Genomic DNA, 21,863 nt, shown 5'->3' on the forward strand with positions numbered 1-21,863 from the left:
TGCCGATGGGCCGTGCCGAGGCGGCGGGAGCGGTTGTGCAAGGCGGCCTCGCCCCAGCTGCTGCTCTTGGGGTGGGGGGGAAGCGCCCCGTGTTCCCCTCCGCAGAGCCAGACTTTGGACCGCGCAGGCAGGGAGTGCCGCTGCCGGATTTCAGCGGCTGCTCCGCTGCCTCCCACCCCGACGGCTGCCAGAAAGCTGCCCCGAACGGGCGGGGGGGCCTCCGGCCCTCCCCGAGCAGAGACCCCCCTGGGCTGGCGGGGGGGAAGAGGGGCTGCAGTGTGAGACCCCCGTCCCCAAATCCGCTGCTGTAGCAGAGGGGGCTTGGTTGCTCCTTGGGGGGGGCCGTTGCCCCGGCCCCCCCTCCCTGTACCCGGTGGGATCCTGCCCCCCCCATTCCAAGGATACTCAGGCTACCAAAACAGGACACGTTTATTGACAAATGTAACCGGTACAGACCACGCGTAACAGGGACAGACGGTGCCCAGCCGGTGGCGATGGGGGGGGACGCACTGGGGGGGGAGGGCACCGTCCCCATCCCCGTCCCCATCCTGTCCCATCGGCGCGGGCAGGGCCACGCCGGGCGCCGCTTCTCCCGCCGACCCGAAACCGCCTCGTGTTCAACCGAAACTGTCTCTATTTACACAGCCCGGCCCTGACCCCGCGGCCGTCCCCATCCCCTCCTTCGCGCCCCCCCTCCCCGTCCCCGACCCGGTGCCGTCGTCCCCAGTCCCTGTGGAGGGTGATGAGGGTCCCGGGGTGGGGGGGTGGGATGTCGGGGGGTGCTGGGGGGCTCTGGGGGGGCTCAGACATAGTTCCTCTTGTCGTAGCTGGTGACGGCGGAGCGCGGGGCGGAGTAGGCCACCTTGCCGGTGGGGTACCTGTCGTCTTTGGGGGGGCAGGAGCAGCAGAGCAGGGCCCCCCCCAGCAGCAGGAGGGCGGAGGCCGCCCAGCCGACGTAGAGCGAGGTGCCCAGCTCCCGCTTCTGCGCGTCGAGCACCAGTGGGTTGTAGAAATCCCGGATGATGGTGTTGGCCGACCAGGAGACGGGGATGAGGGTCATGACGCCGGAGAGGATGAAGATGACGCCGGAGACGATGGTGATCTTGGCTTTGGTGCTCTCGTCCTCCACGCAGCGGGTGCACTGGGCGCCCACGATGGCCACCAGTAAACCCAGGATGGCCAAGACGATGGCCACCACCAGGAGGGCGCGGGCGGCTTGCAGGTCTTGCGGCAGGGCCAGCATGGAGTCGTAGACCTTGCACTGCATCTGCCCCGTGCTCTGCACCACGCAGTTCATCCACAGCCCTTCCCAGATGATCTGCGCCGTCACGATGTTGTTGCCGATGAAGGCCGTCACCCTCCACATGGGCAACGCGCAGCAGATGATGGTGCACAACCAACCCAGCACCGACAAGGCCACCCCGCCGATCTCCAGCCCCATCGACATGGTGGCCGGTTAGCTGCTGCGCTCCAGGCGATGGCGGAGAAGAACCCACGGACCGAAACCGTCGCCGTCACCCGTCGCCGCTCGCAGCCCTTGGGGGAATCAGCTTACACCTGGGTGCACCTGCGCTTATAAGGGCTGGCGGGGCCGGCTCAAGTGCCCGCCCGGGGTGGGGTTTCGCTGCTGGACGCTCCTCTCCCGCTCCTCCGTCACCGTCACCCGTGTCCCACACCCTCCCCTTTGTTTGCAGAGATGGCGCCGGGTTACCGGAGAAGGGCGGGAGGGGGAGAGACGCCACCTGCCAAGGCCGTCCTCTGGGTTTCAGGGTGATGGATACCGGGCAGCACGGCCACCATGCTCGTTCAGAGCCACCGAACCCCCTTTGGGGACTTGGAAATCCCTCGGCTTCGCCATTCCCCCCCCCCCCCCCCCCCCCCCGGAGGTGCCAGCGGGTCAGGGTTTGGTTTATTTCTGGAGCGTCTTATCAGCGCTCACGTTTAACCGGGGTTTGGCAAGTGCCGGGCACCTTTGCATCACCGTGCAAAGTGCAACCCCCTCGCCGTGCCGGGATGCTTGTTGTTTCGGCACCGCCGTCCCAGGGGACCCATGGGTGCTCCCTGCTTGGCAGGGTGGAAGCGGGAGGTGGGGGGATGGGGGGAGACCCCCTGCCTGGCCCCCATCCTGCTCCCACCCTGCCGGGCCCGGAGCGCCGGTGGGGATCCCCGACCAGATGACAAATATCTTTACTCATCCTGCGCAAATATTTTGGCCTTGAAGGAAACAGATAACGCACGTAACTGCCCCGGCAGCGTCACCCTACCAACCCGAGCGAGCGAAGGGAAAAAATAAACCAAGGCAGGTGCAGGCAGGCTGCCAGCGGTCACGCTCAGACCTGGCAGCGGCGGCTGTGGGGTGCATGTGTGTCCCCCATCAACCGTCCCCCCAACTTGGCATGCTGGTGGTGGTGCTGGCATTTCCAGCTCCCCCCCCCCCCCCCCCCCGGAATGTGGTCGCTGGCCCCCGCCGGACGCAGGCTTGCTCCTGCCTGTTCCCTGCCTGTGCTGAAATCTCCCCTACAACTTATTAACTACTCAAGAGCGCGGCGGGATGCTGGCAGCTGGCGCCGCGGAGGGAGCCCTCCCTGCTCGGGCACCCGAGGTCTGCGATGGGGGGAGCCCCGCGTCCGCCTGGCTGTACCCCACAGCACCCCAACACCCCATAGCCGGGGGGAGTTGGCTTTGGATGCCCCACAGCGCCCCGAACCCCCGTATCTGGCTGGGTCGGCTTCTGCTGCCCTGCAGCCCCCTGAACCCCCATAGCCAGCGGGGTCAGCCTCTGAACCTCATATCTGGCTGGGTCGGCTGTTGTCACCCCATGTCACCCCAGCACCCTGTATCCATCCGGGTTGGCCTCTTGCAGCACCCTGTGTCTGAGCTCCACCACTCTGACACCCCAATACCCCGTATCCAGCCAGGTTAGCCTCTGCCAGCCCGTGGCATCCCCAAAACACCCTGTACCTGGCCAGGTGGGCTTCTGTCACCCCATGGCACCCCAATACCCCCTGTACCTGGCCAGGTGGGCTTCTGTCACCCCATGGCACCCCAATACCCCCTGTACCTGGCCAGGTGGGCTTCTGCCACCCCATTGTACCCTATCACCCTGCCAAGGGCACCCCAAGCGCCCCACAGCCAGCCGGGGTTGGTGGCTGTGGGGGTACCCAGGGGTGACCCCGTATGTGCTGCTGAGGGGGAGCCCATGCAAGCGGCACCCCAGGGCCTTGTGCCCTTGTCCCTGGGGGTGCTGGGGGTGCCGGCCCTCGGGGGCACCTTGGGGTGCCTGTGATGCCAGTGCTGCCGGCAGGTGATGGTGGGTACAGGGTGTGGCTGCCGGGGTGCTGCTGGCACGACACTGGCACCCCCAAACAGAGTGGGATCCGGGCTGGTCGAGGGCCCCCCAGGTCCGCAGACAGGGGTGCCGGCAGCGCACACCTCAGGCAGGGCTGTGCCAGCGGCCCCGGGGTGCGGGTACGCACAGGCGCACAGATGCAGACACACACACACACACCCACAAACTCACACCCCCTCTGCCGGTAGGGACACCCAGACATGCAGCAGCACAGACAGACAGACACATGCGCACAGACAGAGGCAAACAGGCATGCGACGGCATTGTGGGTGCACACACGGCACACGCACGGCTGCAGATACACCAGCACGTGCACCTGCAGCGGCACAGACACACACGGCTGCAGGGGGGTACCCCAGGCAGGGGTGGAGGGCAGGGGGACACCCCAGGCAGGGGTGGGGGGCAATGGGGGTACCCCAGGCAGGGGTGGGGGGCAGGGGGACACCCCAGGTAGATGTGTGGGGGAAATGGGGATACCCCAGGTCGGGGTGTGGGGCAGGGGGACACCCCAGGTAGGGGTGGGGGGCAATGAGGATACCCCAGGTAGGGGTGTGGGGCGGGGGGGGCTACCCTCAGGTAGAGATGTGGGGCAGGGGAAGAGGGGATACCCCAGGCAGGTGTGTGGGGCAGTGGGGATACCCTTGGGGTAGCGGCTACTGGGGCAGGGGTGGGGTGAGACGGGGCAGGCGGAGCGCCGCAGCCCCCAACCCTGCAATCAGAGCCCCACACGCCGCGTCCCCATGTCGTCACCCCAAATTGTCCAAAGTACAGGCTACGCACAGTGCCGCGCCGGCCCAGGGCAGCCGCTGCCGCCTGACTCACGACGGAGGAAGGGGCAAATCACCGGGGTTTCGGGGTGCCGGCTGCCACCGCGTGCTTCAGGATGCATTCTTGTGGCTTGTGCCGGCTTGCCGGTGTTTACCGAAAACAGCTGAGCGGGGTCAGCGTCCCTGCCAAGTGTCCTGGGAGCATCCCCACCCCTCCTGCTGCTGCGTCCCCCACCCTGGTGAAGCCCCTCTGCTCTTCCCCCACAGCTGGGAAGGGATGGGGAGCATCACCCACAGCAGGTCCCTCGGGATGGGGACAAGGTGGGGTGGCCGCATGGAGCCACACAGGGACAGGTTTGCCCCCCCCCCCCCCCCAGTGACGTGGTGACCCCAGACCACGGTCACGGGAGCAATGCCGGTTTGGTGGCCCGTGCTGTGGGAAAGACACTGCGCTGGTGGGGGGGGGGGGGCACCCACCGCAGGCACCCCCCCATCCCCACTGCGCACCCAGCACCCCGGGGGCGAGCAGGAGGTGACGGCAGAAACCACCCCGGGCACCGCGGGGCCGCGTCCTGCTCACGTTTGGGGTGTTCCCCCTCCTCTGCGGTCTCGGGAGTGACGGCACGTTTCCCCCCCCGGGGGAGCTGGGCCGGGGCGGTAAATGCTGCCTCGGCTGCTTATATTTCAGGCGTGGGGCTGCTGGCTCTGCCCCGGCCAGGGCACACAGGCAGCCCATTGTTGAAGCCCCTTTGGCGACGACGGAGAGCAGGTAAGGCGGCTCTGAGCATCAATGGTAGCTCTGTCTTCCGGCGGGGCGGGGACGGAGCAGCCGGCAGCGTCGGCGCCCGGCCGGCACACGGGGAGCTGGGGGGCGGCGGGGGGCACGGTCCGGTGGGACCTGGCAGGGGGCTGGCGGCTCGCCCGGGGGATGCCGGGACACCCGAAATCTCAGCATGCCCAGGGCATCCCCGCCTCGACGGCTTTGGATCGGCATCCCCAGGGCTTTGCTGCAGCATCCCGCTTCCTCCGAGCATCGCCCGCGGGGGGACCCCCATGGCACCGCTCGCATCCCCCTTCCTGAGCCGTGGCTGTCATCTCCCCCATCCCTTTAACGACCACCTCGGCAGCACTTGGCCATATTTTCCCCCTTCAGAGCCACTTGTTGCTCAGCAAATTGGGCTGGGCTTTTATTTTCGGGGTGACTTCAGGCCGAAGGTCCCATTTCTTGCAGCAGCTCTCGCTGCGCGGCGGCTGCGTCCCCCCGGGGACCCCGCTGCTCCCTGCGCACAGCTCCTCTCCTGCCGAGCCGATAAGACTTTGCTTTCCCATAGCGGGAAACAACCTGACTCTGCATATTTGAGCCGGTCAGGGGGGTTTTATGTTGGGCAAGGACTTTTTTTGGGAACATTCAGTCTCCAGCCTGCCAGTAACTAATCCCCAGCCACCGGCAGCTGGGCGGGAAGGCTGGCGGCCGTGCCTTGCTTGGTGGATGTGAAGGGGGAGATCCCAGCGGATCGCTGCTTGCCGGCAAGTCTCACCCGCCTTTTTGGGACCTCGAGGTAGCCGGGGCGGCGAGTTTGTGCATGGGTGCTGGGGGATGAGAGGCTCTCGGCTCAGCAGCGCGGGGCTGAGCCGGTGCTGGGTGTGTGCGTGAGGTGGGAATGTCACCCGTGTCCGGGGTGGGGATGTCCCCGAGCCCTTTGACGGAGGGTTCGTGCCCCGAGCCCTCTCCCTGCGGGGTGTCCTCTGCCCTGTGCGAGGTCAGGGCGGCGCAGCCTCCTCTGTGCACCCGGCGGTGCCCGGCATCGCGGTGACACCTGGTTTAATGCCACCTCCGTGCCTGTGGATGGCCTCACTGCCAGCCGTGGATGCGACATGTCCCCATCCCGATGAATCGTCCCGACTGGCAGAGGGTGTTTCCCGAGACACGGAGGGCCGGTGGCTGATGTGCTGGGATGTGAGCTCTGCCCTCAGCAACCCCATTAGAGTGTGGTGTAGTAGGGACTGGATGGGTCCAGCAAATCCCACTGGATTCGGGGCAGGGCTCCCACACCCAGCTGGGTGCTGGAGCGGGTACCAGGTAGTGACAGCTCGGGATGGGACGAGCACTCCATTTGGGGGTGGAGGAGCTCTCTGCTCAGCGGGTAGGCTGTGGTCCCATCACGGCACGTCCATGCGCCATGTCCCCTTGCAGGTGGCACTGGGACGAAGCTGGGGTTGAGGTCCTGCGGGATGCACCTGGGTGTGGGCAGCTGGGCCGGGGCTGTGGGGCTGGTGTCCGTGCGTGCCGAGGGGCTCGGCAGTGCCGCAGTCCCACCCGTGCTGCACCAGCATCCCCTGGCTCCGTGCGTGTTGGGGACAGGGTGCTGCCCCAAGGGTCAGAGGTTGCTCCTCCGCTCCCTGCCGAGCCCGCGTCCGTCTGTCCTGCTGGCCGGCAGTGCCGGGGACATGGGGCTGGCTGTGCTGGCCGGCAGTGCACTGCTGGGGAACGTGGGGACAGGCACGGGGGCTGTTTCTGGGTGGCAGCCGCCAGTTCGAATGTATGTCACGTTCCGGCTTTAATTAGAGTAATTGGCTGTCGGAGGGCTGTGCTGGCGCCTGCTCTGCCTCCGAGGGGGAGCGTGAGTGGCTTGGGCGTTTGATGCTCCATGCGTGGAGCAGTCCCTGTCCCCACCTTGCCATTTGTCCCCAGCCCGGAGGCATGGCCCCACCTGCCTGTGGGGACATGGCCCATGCGAGGCGCACACACACGTGGGCGCGTGCCTCTCTCCAACCCCAAATAATTTGGTGGTTACGGCAGCCGGCTGGGAAGTGAAAGCCACGCTCAGCCTCAGGCAGAGTCTGGCCCCGGCGGCGATGCCTCAGAGCCCTGCAGATGAAAGGGAGTCCTTGACCGCAAGGCTCCGGCCCACCCAGGGCATGCCGGTATGTGAGCAATGCGGGCACTCCGGCAGGACAGACGGACTGGGTGGCTCCTCTGGCACAGGTCGGGCAGGCAGGACCTGTGCAGGGTCTGCAGTGAGACCCGAGTCCCCAAGTGCCTGGGCTCTGCCCTGCCCGCTCCTGCCACGCCGGGCACCGGCATCCCCAGCCCAGGCGCTGCTGGCATCCTCGTGGCACCGCGGCGCATGGAGCACCCGGCTCATCCCACCGCGTTAGGGCGCGATGCCCGGGGACATCCCGGTGTAGGCAGTGACAGCTCTAGAGCCCATCACACCAAATAATTAGCACAAGTGATTGGATCGTATCGGTAACCCCAGCGTTTGGAAAAAACAAGATTGTCTCAGGCCCTGTTATCTTTTTTCAGAGGCCTGGGATTAAGCCAGGGTGGGGGAATGGTGCAATGTCCATCTGTCCGTCTTTGTGGTCTGTCTGGCCTCGTGCTGCGCCTGTGCGGATGCTGGAGGGACTTTGGAGGGAAGGAGGAGGGGATGTGTGCGGGAGGCTCGTGGATTAAAGGAGGAGAGGTCAGGCAGCGCCCAAAGCATCGGCATCAGTATTGGCGTCGGCACAGCGTGGCCAGCGGGTACGGCCGGTTGTGCCAAAATGTTGCCAGCACCACATGGCCCTGCCAGCCCCTCTGCCCTGCCTGCGCCTGGCACCCCAGTCCCCACTGGGGCAGTGCTGGCACTGGGACACCTCGAGGCCACCTCTGCCCACCGCAGCCCGGACCCACTGAGCCTGGCCGGCGGTGCAGGCGGTGCAGGCAGTGCAGGCAGCACAGGCAGAGCAGGCAGCAGGACATGGGTAGGGCTGGGACCGAGGGCTGCCATGTGAACGCCGGCTCAGTGGTGGAGCACAAGGTGGGGTGGGTTTTGGGGTCTGCCCCCCCCTTGCCCCGGGCAGCGCCGTCTCTCCTCCATGGGGAGCCGGCAGCTGCTCCAACCGGTTTGTGGGTCTGGGTGGTGACACCTCCTGCCCGAGGCCTGACGGAGGGCTGGGAAGAGCTGGTATGGATGCCAAGGAACAAACAAGAGCTGCTTGTGTCCTGCTGGGCACGGAGCCTGGCAGCGGGGCAGGGACAGCATGCTGCTCCCCGGCGCAGGGCCACGGGGGGCCGGAGGCTGGACCGCTGCTGGAGCAGCCGCCCCACCAGCTGGGGGGAAACTGAGGCATGAAAGCATGGAGGGACCCCATCCGAGTGATGGAGCAGGAGGTGCTGGCAGCGACAGCAGAGACATCCCGATGCCCGGACACTGGCTTTTCCCCTTCGGCATCCCAGGCTGAGCCCCAGCGGCTGCCCTTGGCATCTCCTGCCCGCCCACGGGCAGCAAGTGGGGCACACTCTTGCGCCTGGGTGGCCTGATCCCGGTCCCCTGCGTTCTCCTCCATGGGAGCAGCCGGGATATTAAGTGTCATCGCTGCGGGGAGAAATGCAAGCGGAGGAATCCCGGGAAACTGGTTTTACCCCTCCATCCGGTGCCGGCAGCAGGACGGCGGTGGCGGCCGGTGCTCCTCCCTCGGCAAAGGCATATAACGCCTGCCATGGTCCTGGCAGCCGGCACTGCGTTGCAGGAGGAGGGCAGGGGTGCAGGCAGCGAATGATGGCCTCCATGGGACTGCAGGTGCTGGGCATTGCCCTCTCTGTCATCGGCTGGTTGGCCTCCATCCTCTGCTGTGCGTTGCCCATGTGGCGGGAGACGGCCTTCGTCGGCAACAACATCGTGGTGGCCCAGATCATCTGGGAAGGGCTGTGGATGAACTGCGTGGTGCAGAGCACGGGGCAGATACAGTGCAAGGTCTACGACTCCATGCTGGCCCTGCCGCAGGACCTGCAAGCCGCCCGTGCCATGGTGGTGGTGGCCATCATCTTGGCCATCCTGGGTACCCTGCTCGCCGTCGCCGGTGGCAAGTGCACCAACTGCGTGGAGGATGACACTGCCAAAGCCAAGGTCATGATCGTCTCCGGCATCATCTTCATCGTCGCTGGCATCCTCATCCTCATCCCCATCTCTTGGTCGGCCAACACCATCATCCGGGACTTCTACAACCCGCTGGTCACCGACTCCCAGAAGCGGGACCTGGGGTCGTCCCTCTACGTGGGCTGGGCGGCCTCCGCCCTCCTGCTGCTGGGGGGGGGGATCCTCTGCTGCACCTGCCCCCCCCGGGGCGAGAAGCCCTACTCCGCCAAGTTTACGGCCGCTCGCTCGCTTCCAGCCAGCAACTATGTCTAGGAGCCTCTGCGCCCGCCTGGACCCCCCCAGCCTCAGCGGGGAGCCGGGACCTCCTGGGGCACCCCTGGCCCATGGACCCCCCCCGGCCGGGCTGGGGGCTGGCCGGGTGCCGGGGCGGGGAGGGCCAGGTGCCAGGGCAGGGAGGGCAGACAGAGCTGCCTTTGTTCACTGGGGGATTGAAGCTGGTTCTTTAATCTCGGTTGAGACGGGGAACAGGGAGATCCTGTCCTGGCTGCCCGCCCCGGCGGGGGTCCCGCTCCCCCCGGAGCACCCAGCTGCGGCATCTTCTCCACAACACCACCCGTTCCCCCCGCCCCGGAGCGTCTCCTGGCTCCCGGTATCGGGGTGTGCCGTGCGGTGATGCAGCTCCCAGGGACCCGTCCCGCGGGCGGCACAGGGCTCTCGCCCAGTAAAATCCCCCAGGACGCGTCCCTTGGGGTGGGTGGCGGTGCCGGTGGGGACAGCGAACCTGTCCCACGTGGTCATGGGGACACAGTGGCTCTGCAGACCCTGGCAGGGTCTCGAGGGGCGGCGGGGGCTCTCACCTGCCGATACCCTGAATTTTGACTTTGACCTACTTTTGGGGCTCGGAGCGGCTCTACAGACGTGTGATTTCTCGCGGCAGCTCCCCGGGGCGGGGGCATCATTATCCTGGGAGTGGGAAGGCAGCAGCCGGGCTGGGAGAACCGGTCGGAGAGGTGGGAGCGGAGCGGGGCTGTGCACCCGCGCGGAGGGGGATGGCTCCCAAACCCAGTGCTGTCCCATGGGGTGCACCCAGCCCCATGGCCCCCCTCGGCATCCCCCCCCGGCTGTGCTGCTGTCCGTCCTCACGTCGCAGCCTTCCCACATTAAACGGCAGCTGCTCAGACCCTGCTGTGCTTCGTTTTCTTTGCCCTCTCCAACGCCCGCCTCGGTGGCGGGACAGCCCGGTGCTCCTGTGCCGCGGACCCCCGTCCCCCTGAGATCCCCCAAATCTGCTCTCCAGACCCTCCCGCAATCCCAGCCGCCCCCTGACCCCTGCTCCAGCCCTGGCATCACCCACCGCTCCCCTCCCCAGGCCACCCGGGGCCCCTGCTCCCCAGGGGGGTGGCAACGGGTGCCTCTGTGGCACGGTAACTTGGCGGCACTGGATGTGGCGTCGGGGCTGCCCACGCCTGTCCCGGCACGATCTTCCCACCTGAGCAGGAAGAAGGTGGCAGGCGCCGGCGAGGGCGGGTCGGGGCGCGCTGGCCCCGGGGCCACTCGACAGCCCCGGCTGGGAGCACCCCGGGGCCGGCGTGGGCAATGCCAGGTGTTTTGCCTATCTCGCTTCCGGCATGGCAAGCCGTGCCGGGGCGCAGCCGGCGCTACACCGGCTTGGGAATGCTCTTCCCTTGTGCCTCGGGGTGCACAGGGACTACGGGTGACGCCGGCTGCCTGGCAAACACGAGGCTGTTGGTGTCTCTTCTGGGGGCTTGAGGGCTCCCAGCTCCCCCATTCCTTCCCTGGGAGCAGGAATGTTGGAAAACGCTCCCGTGGCTCCATGGTGCAGGTGGCCGGGTGGAAATGCGAGCGTGATGCTCTCTGGTGAGCAGCCCTGCCAGGATCCACAGGGCCACCGCTCGTCCCCGCTGTGGGCAGTCTTGTGCCCCGTTTTGGGTGTCTCTGACGGTCCAGGTCCCACTGGCTGGGGAAGGGTGCCCAGGATGGCTTCCCATCATCCTGGCCCCCTGGCCTCCCGGGAGGCTGATCTCCCTTTCTCTGGGAGAGAGGGACTTTATTTTTGGGCCAAAGGGGCTTTCATGGACCAGGGGAGGCAAAGTCCCAGCAGCGGGTGTCCATCAGGATGCCGAGGGATGAAAGGTGCTGGGGAAGGAGTGGGGACACAATGGGGGAGGAGAGGCCAGAGAAACCGAAACCGGGACTGGAGAAACCACGGCGAAACTTCCTGCACAGCCGATACTCTGCCGCCGCTCAGGGCTCATAAAAACTCAGCTGGTCCCGGCTGCCGAGCGTGGGTGCCAGCACCCATGGGTGCACTCTGCCCCATGGTGGTACAGGGGCTCTGCTCCACATGGGGCTGAGCAGTGATTTGGGCTGAGCCTGGGGCCACGGTGGCCGTGCATGACCGTGGTGGAGCCGTCGGCGTGTCACCCCATACCAGCCACCCCTCTTACAGGGGTGATGCCTGCGGTGACCCTGGGCTCTGTAGCCCCTCGCCAGGGGTTTGCTGTCTCGATGCTGCTCCCAGTGCAAAGGAAGCGTGGGTATCACCAAAAGCGCTGAGCACCACAGCCAGGATCGGAGGCAGACCTGAGCTATGACCCATTTCCAGCACCCCAGAGGGGAAATCCCAGGTCCAAAGGGTGCTGCAGGGCGGCTGCCGAGGGCAAAGCAAAACCTGCCCTTGAACGGCGAGCAGCCGGTGCTGCGGTGAGGGCAGGGGGCTGCGGTGAGGGCAGGGGGCTGCCTCGCCTGCCCGTGCCTGCCAGTGCGATGCTCACGGCCGGGGAGGGCAGGGAGGCTGAGGCACCAGCCATGGAGCAGGGTACAGGGCGGGTGCTGTGGGGTGGCTGCCACGGCAGGACATGGGGTGAGCGTGGGGGGCGGTGGGGGGTCTGCGCTTTGGAGCGTGCTGGGATGGGCACAGCGAGCCCCTCATCCTGCTCCCCGAAAGCCTTCCCCTCCCTAACACTTGCCAAGCTGGGGCAATGGCAGAGGGCTGCCCTGTGCCGTGGGGACAATGTAGCTGCTAACGCGACGCACGGGGGCTCCCGCGCCTCGGCCTCCTCGGGACCTGGGCGATCTGTACCACGTGTGTCCCCATATTGACCTGCAGCAATGTCCCATGCTAAAAGTGTCCCCATGCTGGCCTGCATCAGTGCTCCATGCCACACATGTCCCCATGCTGGCCTGCATCAATGCTCCATGCCACACGTCCCCATGCTGGCCTGCAGCCTTTCCCACCCAGATGGGGAACCGGACGCACCCAGCATGAAGCCCATGCTCTTCAGAAAGCCCCCTGGCTCGGGGCCGTGTCCGTGATGGCTGTGCCCTGTCCCCGCAGGTGCTGTCAATGGCGACGATGACGATGCAGCTGAGTGGGCTGACGCTGGCTGTGCTGGGCTGGCTGGGCTCCATCCTCACCTGTGCGCTGCCCATGTGGAAGGTGACAGCCTTCATTGGCTCCAACATCGTGGTGGCCCAGGTCTTCTGGGAAGGGCTGTGGATGAACTGCGTGTACGAGAGCACGGGGCAGATGCAGTGCAAGGCCTACGACTCCCTGCTGGAGCTCACCTCCGATCTGCAAGCGGCTCGCGCCTTGGTGGTGGCCTCCATCTTCGTGGCCTCCTTTGCCTTCCTCACCGCCGTCTCGGGGGCGGACTGCACCCGCTGCATGGATGACCAGAGCACCAAGACCAGGATCTCCGTCGTGGCAGGTGTCATCTTCATCCTGGCCAGCATCATGCTGCTCATCCCTGTCTCCTGGTCTGCTAACAACATCGTCAGCAGCTTCTACAACCCCATGGTGCCCGAGGCCCTCAAGAGAGAGCTGGGGGCTGCCCTCTACATCGGCTGGGCCTCCAGTGCCCTCCAGCTTTTTGGTGGGGGCATCCTGTGCTGCTCGGGACCCCCATTCCAGCAGGACCGCTACCCCAAGAAGTACAGAGCGGTGACAACCTGCAGCCCGATGAGCTACCCCATGAAAGACTACGTGTGAGCCACCGCGCCCGGCTGCCAGCCCAAGGGAGAGCACCGCCGTCCCCGTCCTGCCTCCACGCGCCACCCCCCCTGCCCACGCGCTGCCTCCTCCTGCCCGTCCCCACGCCCCCTGGCACGGTCCCCCCGTGCGTCCCCTTCCCTGGCGCGCAGGGGCTGCGCTCGCGGTGGACTATAAACACCGTGGTGCCACCAAAGCTGCCTGGGCTCATTGCGAAGCGGCGCGGTGGGGGGAGGACGGTGACGTGTCCCATGGGTGTCACGCCCTGCCAGCCTGCTGCCAGCCCGGGGGCCGCTGCCCCAGCGCCTGGCGTGTCCCCAGGAGGACGCGGCGGTAGCCAGCCAGGGCACTCCCTGCACGTCCCCCAGCAGGGAAACTGAGGCAGGGAGAAGGTGCCGAGAGCCAAGGGGGCACAGGATGACACCAGGCTCCCAGAGCTTGGTCCTTTGAGCCCCCAGAGACTGGGAGGGGACCCCAGAGAAAAGCCAAATCCCCCCTCTCCAGCTCCTGGCCACCCTCCCCTGCCCACCCCAGAGGGTCCGCAGCCCCACTGCTGCGGGAACAAGGCACGGCAGGCAGGCAGCGGAGGCAGGGGGTTTATTCAACAGCCAAGTGCAGGGATGGGGCCAGCCACGACCCCCAGCTGCCCAGGGGACAACGCTGGGGACAAACAGGGGGAGAGGGGAGCAGCGCGGCTACCCACAATGGGCACAAGGCCCCCAAGGCCTGGGGGGGGCAATGCGGAGGGGTGACAAGAGCCACGGGGAGGGCGAGCGTGGGAGATGCGGGATGCCCCGGGTTGGGGACGGGGACAGACACAGCCACCGCCTCCCGCTGGGAAGAGCTCCTGAGGGGAAGGAAGTGACCTGTGTCCCGGGGCCACGGGAACAGGAGGAGCAGGAACAGGTCTGGGGGAAAAGAAAAGGAAAAAAAGGAAATATCCCAGCAAGAGATTTGGGTAAAAACCTTCCCAAGGGAGCAGCGGAGGAGGAGGGGTGGAGGCAGCAGGGCCAGGGGCTGGGGAACAGGCTGGGCAGGCGATGCCGGGCGGCTCCTGAGTGGGGAGCGGCCACTGGCTCCTGAAGTCCCTTCCAGCCTCATTTCCCACCCAGACCATTAACTACAAAGCTGCAGGGAAATGAGAGACTTAAGCAGCTGTTGGGGGATGAAAGGCTGATGTGGCGCTTGGAAAGCTGCTCCTCCGGCTGGGTGTCCTGTCGCCATAGCTGCTCCTGGTTCGGATGCGGAGGTCTCCTGCACCTCAGGGTGCGCTGGGTTAACTCCCGGGGAGGATGAGGATGGGGGGGCCGCAGGATGTGGCAATGGGGACCCACCTCCAACGGTCCCCAGGTAAAGACCATGGGAGTCTGGGGTGGGGAAACAAAGGAGGAGCCAGATTTTGAGCACGAGGGCTGAGAGGTGGGCATGGCGGGGAGAAGACATCCCGGACAGGAGATGGCTCTGAACAGCCAGGTGGGTCTGCCAGATGTCACGGCGAGGGCTGAGGTGTCGGGGACAGTACCTGAATGTCAGAGGTAATGGCAGTGCCCAGGAGACCCCGGTGACACCAGGAGACCCTCCCCACGCTGAGGAGCAGGCAAGGTCGCCAGGGCCCAGACCACAGGGGGGAAGGAGCCGGGGAAGGGAATGGGGACGCTCCCCAAAAACATCACCCCCCAGCAGCCGCCCTGCTCCAGGAGGGGGTCGTTGGGTTGGGTTTTACAAGGGGCCAAGTGCTCACTGTCCCCCTCCCCAGAGCCCCGTTGGCTCTCAGCCCTCCTCGAGGGGGGGCACGGGGCATTTCCGATAGATGTAGACCACCCCGGAGATGTAGCCGGTGCCCTGGGTGCTCTCCTCCTCGGAGGTGGCCCTCTCCCAGTGCTCCACCTCCTGGGCCAGCACCTTCTGCCAGGCTCCCTGCCTCTCCAGCCTCTCCAGCGTTGCCTCCAGCTCCGCCTTGTACCGCAGGTTCGAGGGGTTGCTCCTCGTCGTCAGGCAGAGGAAGCCTCCTGCCGGGAAAGGGGATGGGTGACGGCGATGCCAGGTGTCCCCTGATGGGGACGGCATCCCCTCGGGAAGGTGAGGGGTAAGGGGAGGCAGTGAGACCCTGCTGGGCGTCATCCAGCAGGCCAGCGGGCAGGGGACCAGCAGGTCAGTGGGCAGGGGACAGGCAGGCCAGGAGGCCAGCGGGCAGGGGACAGGCAGGACGTAACACCTGAGCATAGGCACTGGGAGTGCCACCTCCTGCCATGTCCCCCTGCCTGAACCCTGCCTGCAGGCAGGGCCAGGGACCTGGGTGCCACCGCACGTCCCTGCCTGTACCTGGCAGCAGGGACAAGGCCACGTCCTGGCCGTGCCACAGGGCCAGCACCCAGCCGGGGACCCACGTCTGCCAGGACCCGGTGTCCCCGTCCTGCCACCCCGGGGGTCCCGCCGGCGAGGGGACAGCGGGGGACACCCCCTCACCCGGTTTGGTGACGCGGAGCAGCTCCGGCACGGCCGCGCTCGGCACCTGCCCCTCGCCCAGGGCCCCCACCACCGTCACGGCGTCGTAGTGCTCTGCGGGGACACGCGTGGCATCACCGGGGGGGACCCCCCGGGGTAGCGACCCCCCGGCCCCGGCCCGTTACCTGCGGGGGCGGGCAGCGGCTCCGGGCCCAGGACGCACCGCTGCAGCTGCCGGTAGAGGCCGGTGCTCCGTGCCCGCTCCAGCATCCCCGCGCTGCCGTCCACGCCGTGCAGGCAGCGGAAGCCGCGGCGGTGGAGCTGCGGGGACAGACGGACAGACGGACCCAGGGCACCCTTACCTCCCCGCCCCGTCCCCCCCCGTCCCGCTCGGTACCTCCCGCGCTACGAGCCCGGTGCCGCAGGCCACGTCCAGCAGCCGCGCTCCGGCGGGGGGCGCGGGGAAGGCGAAGGCGAGCGAAGCGGCGGCCAGGTGCGGTGCCCGGTACTCCAGAGCCGCCACATCCTGCGGGGACACGGCGGTCAGCGGCGCCGCAACGGCCCCGGCCCCGGCCCCCCCCGGCCCCCCCCCGGTACCTGCTCGTAGCGGGCGGCCCAGCCGTCGTACAGCCTCAGGCGCTGGGGCAGCGCCCCGCCGCCGTGCACCGCCGCCACCCGCTCCCGCACCCCCGCCGGCAGCCGCATCCCCGCCGCACCGCCCGGCCACGCCCCCCAGCGTCCCATTGGCTCCGTGCCCCCGCCCCGGATACGCCCCCAGCGTCTCATTGGCTCCGTGCCCCCGCCCCGGATACGCCCCCCAGCGTCCCATTGGCTCCGTGCCCCCGCCCCGAATACGCCCCCCCAACGTTCCATTGGCTCCGTGCCCCCGCCCCGGATCCGCCCCCCAGCGTTCCATTGGCTCCGTGCCCCCGCCCCGGATCCGCCCCCAAGCGTCCCATTGGCCGCCGTCTCCGTTCCGCTCCGTTAGGGAGAACGGCGAGGCGGGCACGACCAAGTGCGCCAGGGGCGGGGGGGGGGGAAGGACCAAGTAGGCCGGGTGTGACCAAGTGCCCCGGGGGAGGGGGGCGACCAAGTGCCCCAAGGGGCCACCAAGTGTCCCGAGGGGGTGGCACCAAGTGTCCCGGCAGGGGTGACCAAGTGTGCTAACGGGGTGACCCCAAGCGCCCTCGGGGGGTGACCAAGTGTCCGGGGACGGTGACGCCAAATGCCCCGGAGGGGTGACACCAAGTGCCCACGGAGGTGGCACCACGCGCCCTGGCAGAGCTGGCGCCGAGCGCCCCGGGGCCACCGCTCGCCCCCTGCAGCGTCCCCAGGCCCCGTCCCCCCCCCCCGCTGCCGCTCTGTCCCCCGTGGGCTCAGTCCCTGGCCTCCCTGACGGCCCACGCGCGGCGACTCTGCCCCCGGGACGGCCGCCTCCCGCCCGGCCCCTCCTCCCGCCCCACACCTCCCCGTGCTGCGCGGTCCCCGCCGCGCCTGCACCCGCAGCATCCCCTGCCAGCGCCGAGCGAGCGGCGGCCGCGGTCCGCCGCCGCCCGCACCCACCCCGTCCCACCGCCCGCACCCACCCCGTCCCGTCACCTGCACCCACCCCGCCCCACCGCCCGCACCCACCCCGTCCCGTCACCTGCACCCACCCCGTCCCACCGCCCGCACCCATCCCACCCCACCGCCTGCACCCACCCCGTCCCATCGCCCGCACCCACCCCGTCCCGTCACCTGCACCCAACCCGTCCCACCGCCCGCACCCACCCCGTCCCGTCGCCCGCACCCACCCCGTCCCGTCACCTGCACCCAACCCGTCCCACCGCCCGCCCCCACCCCGCCCCACCGCCTGCACCCATCCCACCCCACCGCCTGCACCCACCCCGTCCCGTCACCTGCACCCACCCCGTCCCACCGCCCGCACCCATCCCCCCCCCCCGCCTGCACCCATCCCACCCCACCGCCCGCACCCACCCCGTCCCATCGCCCGCACCCACCCCGTCCCGTCACCTGCACCCAACCCGTCCCACCGCCCGCACCCACCCCGTCCCGTCACCCGCACCCACCCCGTCCCGTCGCCCGCACCCACCCTGTCCCGTCACCTGCACCCACCCCGTCCCACCGCCCGCACCCATCCCACCCCACCGCCTGCACCCATCCCACCCCACCGCCTGCACCCACCCCGTCCCATCGCCCGCACCCACCCCGTCCCGTCACCCGCACCCACCCCGTCCCGTCGCCCGCACCCACCCCGTCCCGTCACCTGCACCCAACCCGTCCCACCGCCCGCACCCACCCCGTCCCACCGCCTGCACCCATCCCACCCCACCGCCTGCACCCACCCCGTCCCGTCACCTGCACCCACCCCGTCTCACTGCCTGCACCCACCCCGTCCCGTCACCCGCACCCACACTGTCCCATCACCCGCACCCATCCCACCCCATTGCCCGCACCCACCCCGTCCCACCACCCGCACCCATCCTGTCCCACCGTCTGCACCCATCCCGTCCCATTGCCTGCACCCATCCTGTCCCACCGTCTGCACCCATCCCGTCCCATTGCCTGCACCCATCCCATCCCACCACCTGCACCCATCCCACCGCACTGCCCGCACCCATCCTGTCCCACCGCCCGCACCCATCCCGTCGCACCCTACCGCCTGTAAAGGTGATGTCTTGACGCTGAGCAGCTCTCCCGCCCCCCCGGGGAACGGGGGCACCCACCGCCAGGGCAGGTCCTGTGCGTCCTGACGTGTCCACCCACCTCCAGCTGCCCAACCAGCCCCGTGGGCCGTCGGTCCGTGCTGCCCACGGACGAGGGGTCGCAGCAGGCAGAGCTTGGGGACAGAGGACAGGAGCGTGGCTGTGAAGGAGGCAGAACGTCTTGGTTGTATCAGATTTGGGTTTTGCTCATGGGAAGCAGGACAAGAAACGTCAGTGAATGCCAACGCGACGCACAAGGAGGGGGTACGGTACCTTCTCCCTTGATCCAGCTGCCCAGCATTTGTCATGTACCATAGCCAGCAGATTAACGAGAGACGTTCGTTAGCTCTTGGGTAGATAGGACCCCAACTGGAGGTGCTCTCCATGGGAGGTCGCACCCTCGTTGCTCGGTGCGTCTCCACTGTGTTGGGAGTGACTCTTCTGCTAAACCAACCTTTGACGTTCGTCGGGGAGGACGTGGGACAAACTTGTGGGACCCCCTCAACTCTTGTGACCCATCGCTTGGCTTCTGGCTTTTTCCAGGAGCGAACCACACAAATCCAGCTGCTAATTAATGATGGAAGCAAAACGAGGGTGCTCTGAAGGAGCCGGTGGCCGCCCCGAGGCCACGCTTGTGGCTCTCGGCACCTCCTGCTCGGCAGCTCGGGCAGCCTGATGACGCTCCTCCGTTGTCCCCGCGTCCTCCTGGCCACCGCTCCGGAGGCGGCTGCTTCGCCTCCGTTCAGCTGCTCCGGGAGCCCCGTGGGGACCTGCCCACGGTCACGCGTGGGGCTGGCCCTGCCCCTCGGCCGGGCAGTGCTGGCCGGGGACCTCGAGAGGGAGCCCTCCGCCCGCGCTCGGCCACCGCCGGCGTGGCACTGCCCCGGGACCCCCGGGGGGACCCCCGGGGACACCCCCGCAGCATCCCTCGGCGGGCGGCAGAGGGGACGCGTGGGGCTGGGGCTCTTCCCACCTATGCCAAGGACACACGGACGGCTCCCGGATGGGGTCCGCAGGGGGCTGCGGCCCTGCGACACCTCCTGCCACTGCCACAGGCACTTTGGCCCCTCTGCAGCTGCCAACACGGGTCCAGTCCTGCCCCCGAGCTCTGCACCTCCTTCCCCGGCACTGTGGTGACGACGGCTTTGTGGCTGGGCCTCTAATAGTGGCTTTCACACTCCCAGCACGGTTTCTGCCATTAATTGAAGTCTGACCTTCATTTACAAGATAAACCAGAGGCAGGGGACGCTGCCAGCGTCCCCCTGCCCTGGCTCCACTGCCCTCCGGGCCGCAGCAGGGTCATGCCTTCCCTGAGCCTTGACCTGCATGGATCCAGTCCCAAATTAGCCGTTGCTTTTCCAAACATTGCCTTCCTGGGGCTGGTTCGCTCCGCCGTGCCGCACACAGCTGTGCAAACAGCTTCGCCCGGCATCACAGCGGCTTTGGGCTGGCTTGGACCCAGCACCGGCCAGCCGGGGTTTGGACTGGACCTGCTGCCAACGTCGGAGCATCCAGGCTGTCCCCTGAGGATGCACAGCAGGACAGTGGGGACTCCTGCAAAGGGTGGCAGCAGATTGTGGCAGGTTGGAGCTTCCCCGTGCCCGGTGCCGAGGCTGGACTTTGTCCCAGCACGTGGCCTGGCGCTGGAGGGCTCCCACTCGGGCACGTGCTGTCCTGCTGCCGCGGTGCAGTTCCTTGGGATGACGTCCTTGTGCCCTGCCTGGGCACAGGGGGTCTGGCTGTGCCCTGGCTGTGCCGGCTGCATGGGGTGCATCGCCCTGTCCTACTGGGACCCTGGAGCTGGGGCTGGGCCAGCTCAGTGCCACCGCCACGGTGGGGTGTCCCCATCACCCCTCAGCGGGGAGGCTGGGTGATGCGCGTCCCTGAGGCAGGGGCTTGGCTGGCCACCCCGAGCCCACAGACCTCGGGCATGACCTCGCCTGCCCTCCCTCACCAAGAGGGAGGTGCAGGGGTGGAAGGGCAGCTCAGATGGGTCCCTTGCCCTTGAACCTGCCACTGAGCTGGGACAGGTGATGGGAAAGACCAAGTCTGAGCTGGGTTTGCATCCCCTGCAGGGCCAGGCATCTCCAGGCTGCGCTCTTCCAGTTCTAGCAATGTCCTCTGCTCCTAACCTGCCTGCAGGTCCCACATCTGAGCCGGTCCTGGACCGGGGTGACGGGTGTGGTGGCAGTTCATGCACTGGGCAGGTGGGCCTGCATTTCCAAAGACCAGTACAGGGCATCCTTGGCATGGCCTTGGCCCTCAGGGTGGGACTAACGCTGTCACCCGGACAAACTGATCCCGGAGGGAAGTCACTAACCCTCTCCAATGGGGTGGAGCTGTGGGATGCCTGGTGCCATGGCTGCACATGCCCCAGAGGCTTGCTTGGTTGCCCATGAGGCCGTGCATAAGCCCAGTGGCATCAATTAGCAACGGACAGATGGTCCCCGGCAGGAGCACAGAGGAAGGTGTGTGCACGAGGCCTGTGCTCTTGTGGGCACCCTGAGAGGTCTGGGTGGTTTGAGATGCTGAGAGCTTGAGGCTGGTGGGACCCGCATGGTGGTTTGGGCCCAGGGATGGCAAAGGACCACTGCAGCGGTCACACACACGTCCTTGTGTCCCAGGCCATCAGCAGCCACAATGGCTGTGCTCGTGGGGTGAGGGCTGGGATGCGGGCTGGAGGCTGCAGTGAGCACCCCTGTTAGTGCCCTGCGTGTCCTGCTCCGAGCGACTCCCGCCGGCATCGGCTGTTGGGAGCTCACAGGAGCCGCAGGCACGCCAGCCTGAGCCCAGCCCAGGGCTGCCTTGACACCCACCTCCACCTCCAGTTTATGGAGCAATCAAACCCCTTCAGCCTGTACTTTGCCAGCCCTCCCAGGTGCCTCCCTTCTGCTTCCCCCGCCCCAGCACCACAGCCTGGTGCATCGCCCTGCCCCGGAGGTGCTCTGCCCCACGCAGAGCACCCCGTGGGACAGGGGCCCTTCAGGTCCTGGGTACCACGATGGCCAAAAGACACCCCCAGAGCAGCACGATGCTGCCTTCAGCAGCAGCTGAGAGTCCAGCTTCTCCATGTAGCCTTCAGACATGACGAACAGGCAGGCAGGATGTTCTGCAGGGGCTGGGGTGCGCTGCGTGGGCTGCGTGGGCTGCGTGGGCTGCGTGGGCTGCGTGGGTGGCTCTGTGCTGCATGGGGGTTTGCACATGCTTCTCTGGTCCCAAATATTCGCGCCCATGGGTGCTCAGAGTCTGGCACTTGGGTGTTTTCCAGCCCCTAGGTTGAGCCGTGGGGTGGACGTGTTCCCTGGGGATGGGCAGGGGGACAGATGCTTGATGGTGCCAGCTGGGGACTTGGCAGCTTCTGGCCCAGAGGACTTTGGTGACAGTCACCATGGTCTCTGTGACTGACACCAAAGGGTGTCAGGGTCGTGGGCTGCGTGTTTCATCTCTGTACCCCCTCCCTTCTCCACCTCCTTGGTGGTGTGGGGAGGATGCCAGAGACAGGGAATGTCCTCAGGGCATCCCAAGGCAGCACAGCTCTGGGAAGGGACCCCTGATGGCACTCTGAGCTCTCTGCTGCACATCCCATGGGGCACTTGAGCCCCAAATGACGCAGGATGTGCCCTGCTGAAGCGGGGTGCTCTGTGGCTCGCCCCACGGTGCAGAGTTGGGCCACGAGCAGGGCAGGGCAGGAACACCCCATGGGGTGCCAGGCAGGAGGGACCT

The 21,863-nt window shown here is 67.5% G+C and overlaps 4 protein-coding genes and 1 long non-coding RNA gene across 6 annotated transcripts; 2 read left to right on the top strand and 3 right to left on the bottom strand.

The window, feature by feature from the left end:
• Positions 1-411: 411 nt before the first annotated feature.
• On the bottom strand, positions 412-1,531 carry CLDN3 (claudin 3). The gene has a single exon (XM_009464833.2). It carries the CDS (start codon positions 1,445-1,447, stop codon positions 803-805), a length of 645 nt encoding a protein of 214 aa, XP_009463108.2. The 5' UTR covers positions 1,448-1,531; the 3' UTR covers positions 412-802.
• A 7,119-nt stretch (positions 1,532-8,650) lies between these two features.
• Positions 8,651-9,290, top strand: LOC104012427 (claudin-4-like). Its single transcript, XM_009464803.2, has one exon. The coding sequence runs from the start codon at positions 8,658-8,660 to the stop codon at positions 9,288-9,290; it is 633 nt and encodes a 210-aa protein (XP_009463078.2). The 5' UTR covers positions 8,651-8,657.
• A 3,052-nt stretch (positions 9,291-12,342) lies between these two features.
• LOC104012426 (claudin-4-like) lies at positions 12,343-13,038 on the top strand. Its single transcript, XM_009464802.2, has one exon. It carries the CDS (start codon positions 12,346-12,348, stop codon positions 12,988-12,990), a length of 645 nt encoding a protein of 214 aa, XP_009463077.1. The 5' UTR covers positions 12,343-12,345; the 3' UTR covers positions 12,991-13,038.
• Positions 13,039-13,572: 534 nt separating this feature from the next.
• On the bottom strand, positions 13,573-16,157 carry METTL27 (methyltransferase like 27). 2 transcript variants are annotated; one of them, XM_087751770.1, is made up of 5 exons: positions 16,033-16,157; positions 15,833-15,961; positions 15,621-15,756; positions 15,457-15,549; positions 13,573-14,999 (listed from the first exon to the last, which is right to left on the bottom strand). In XM_087751770.1, the coding sequence occupies exons 1-5, from the start codon at positions 16,138-16,140 to the stop codon at positions 14,761-14,763; spliced, it is 705 nt and encodes a 234-aa protein (XP_087607896.1). In that variant the 5' UTR covers positions 16,141-16,157; the 3' UTR covers positions 13,573-14,760. The 2 variants fall into 2 exon arrangements, with proteins under 2 accessions (XP_087607896.1, XP_087607897.1); XM_087751771.1 differs by lacking the exon at positions 15,457-15,549.
• Positions 16,158-18,124: 1,967 nt separating this feature from the next.
• Positions 18,125-18,938, bottom strand: LOC148056281 (uncharacterized). The gene is made up of 3 exons (XR_015703377.1): positions 18,595-18,938; positions 18,414-18,430; positions 18,125-18,300 (listed from the first exon to the last, which is right to left on the bottom strand). It is a non-coding gene; the product is annotated as an uncharacterized LOC148056281 (long non-coding RNA).
• Positions 18,939-21,863: the final 2,925 nt, after the last annotated feature.

This window comes from Nipponia nippon, unplaced genomic scaffold, assembly GCF_047370975.1.
Source record: "Nipponia nippon isolate SJK-2023a ecotype South Korea unplaced genomic scaffold, ASM4737097v1 scaffold_15, whole genome shotgun sequence".
NCBI lineage: Eukaryota > Metazoa > Chordata > Aves > Pelecaniformes > Threskiornithidae > Nipponia > Nipponia nippon.

Bases quoted from the DNA above. Each gene is read 5' to 3' on its own strand.
- CLDN3 (XM_009464833.2), bottom strand. From the start codon at position 1,447: ATGTCGATGGGGCTGGAGATCGGCGGGGTGGCCTTGTCGGTGCTGGGT.
- LOC104012427 (XM_009464803.2), top strand. From the start codon at position 8,658: ATGATGGCCTCCATGGGACTGCAGGTGCTGGGCATTGCCCTCTCTGTC.
- LOC104012426 (XM_009464802.2), top strand. From the start codon at position 12,346: ATGGCGACGATGACGATGCAGCTGAGTGGGCTGACGCTGGCTGTGCTG.
- METTL27 (XM_087751770.1), bottom strand. From the start codon at position 16,140: ATGCGGCTGCCGGCGGGGGTGCGGGAGCGGGTGGCGGCGGTGCACGGC. The intron at 15,757-15,832 runs GTACCGAGCGGG...CTGTCCCCGCAG, and splicing joins CCGGGCTCGTAGCGCGGGAG to CTCCACCGCCGCGGCTTCCG. The intron at 15,550-15,620 runs GTAACGGGCCGG...GTGTCCCCGCAG, and splicing joins GCCGCTGCCCGCCCCCGCAG to AGCACTACGACGCCGTGACG.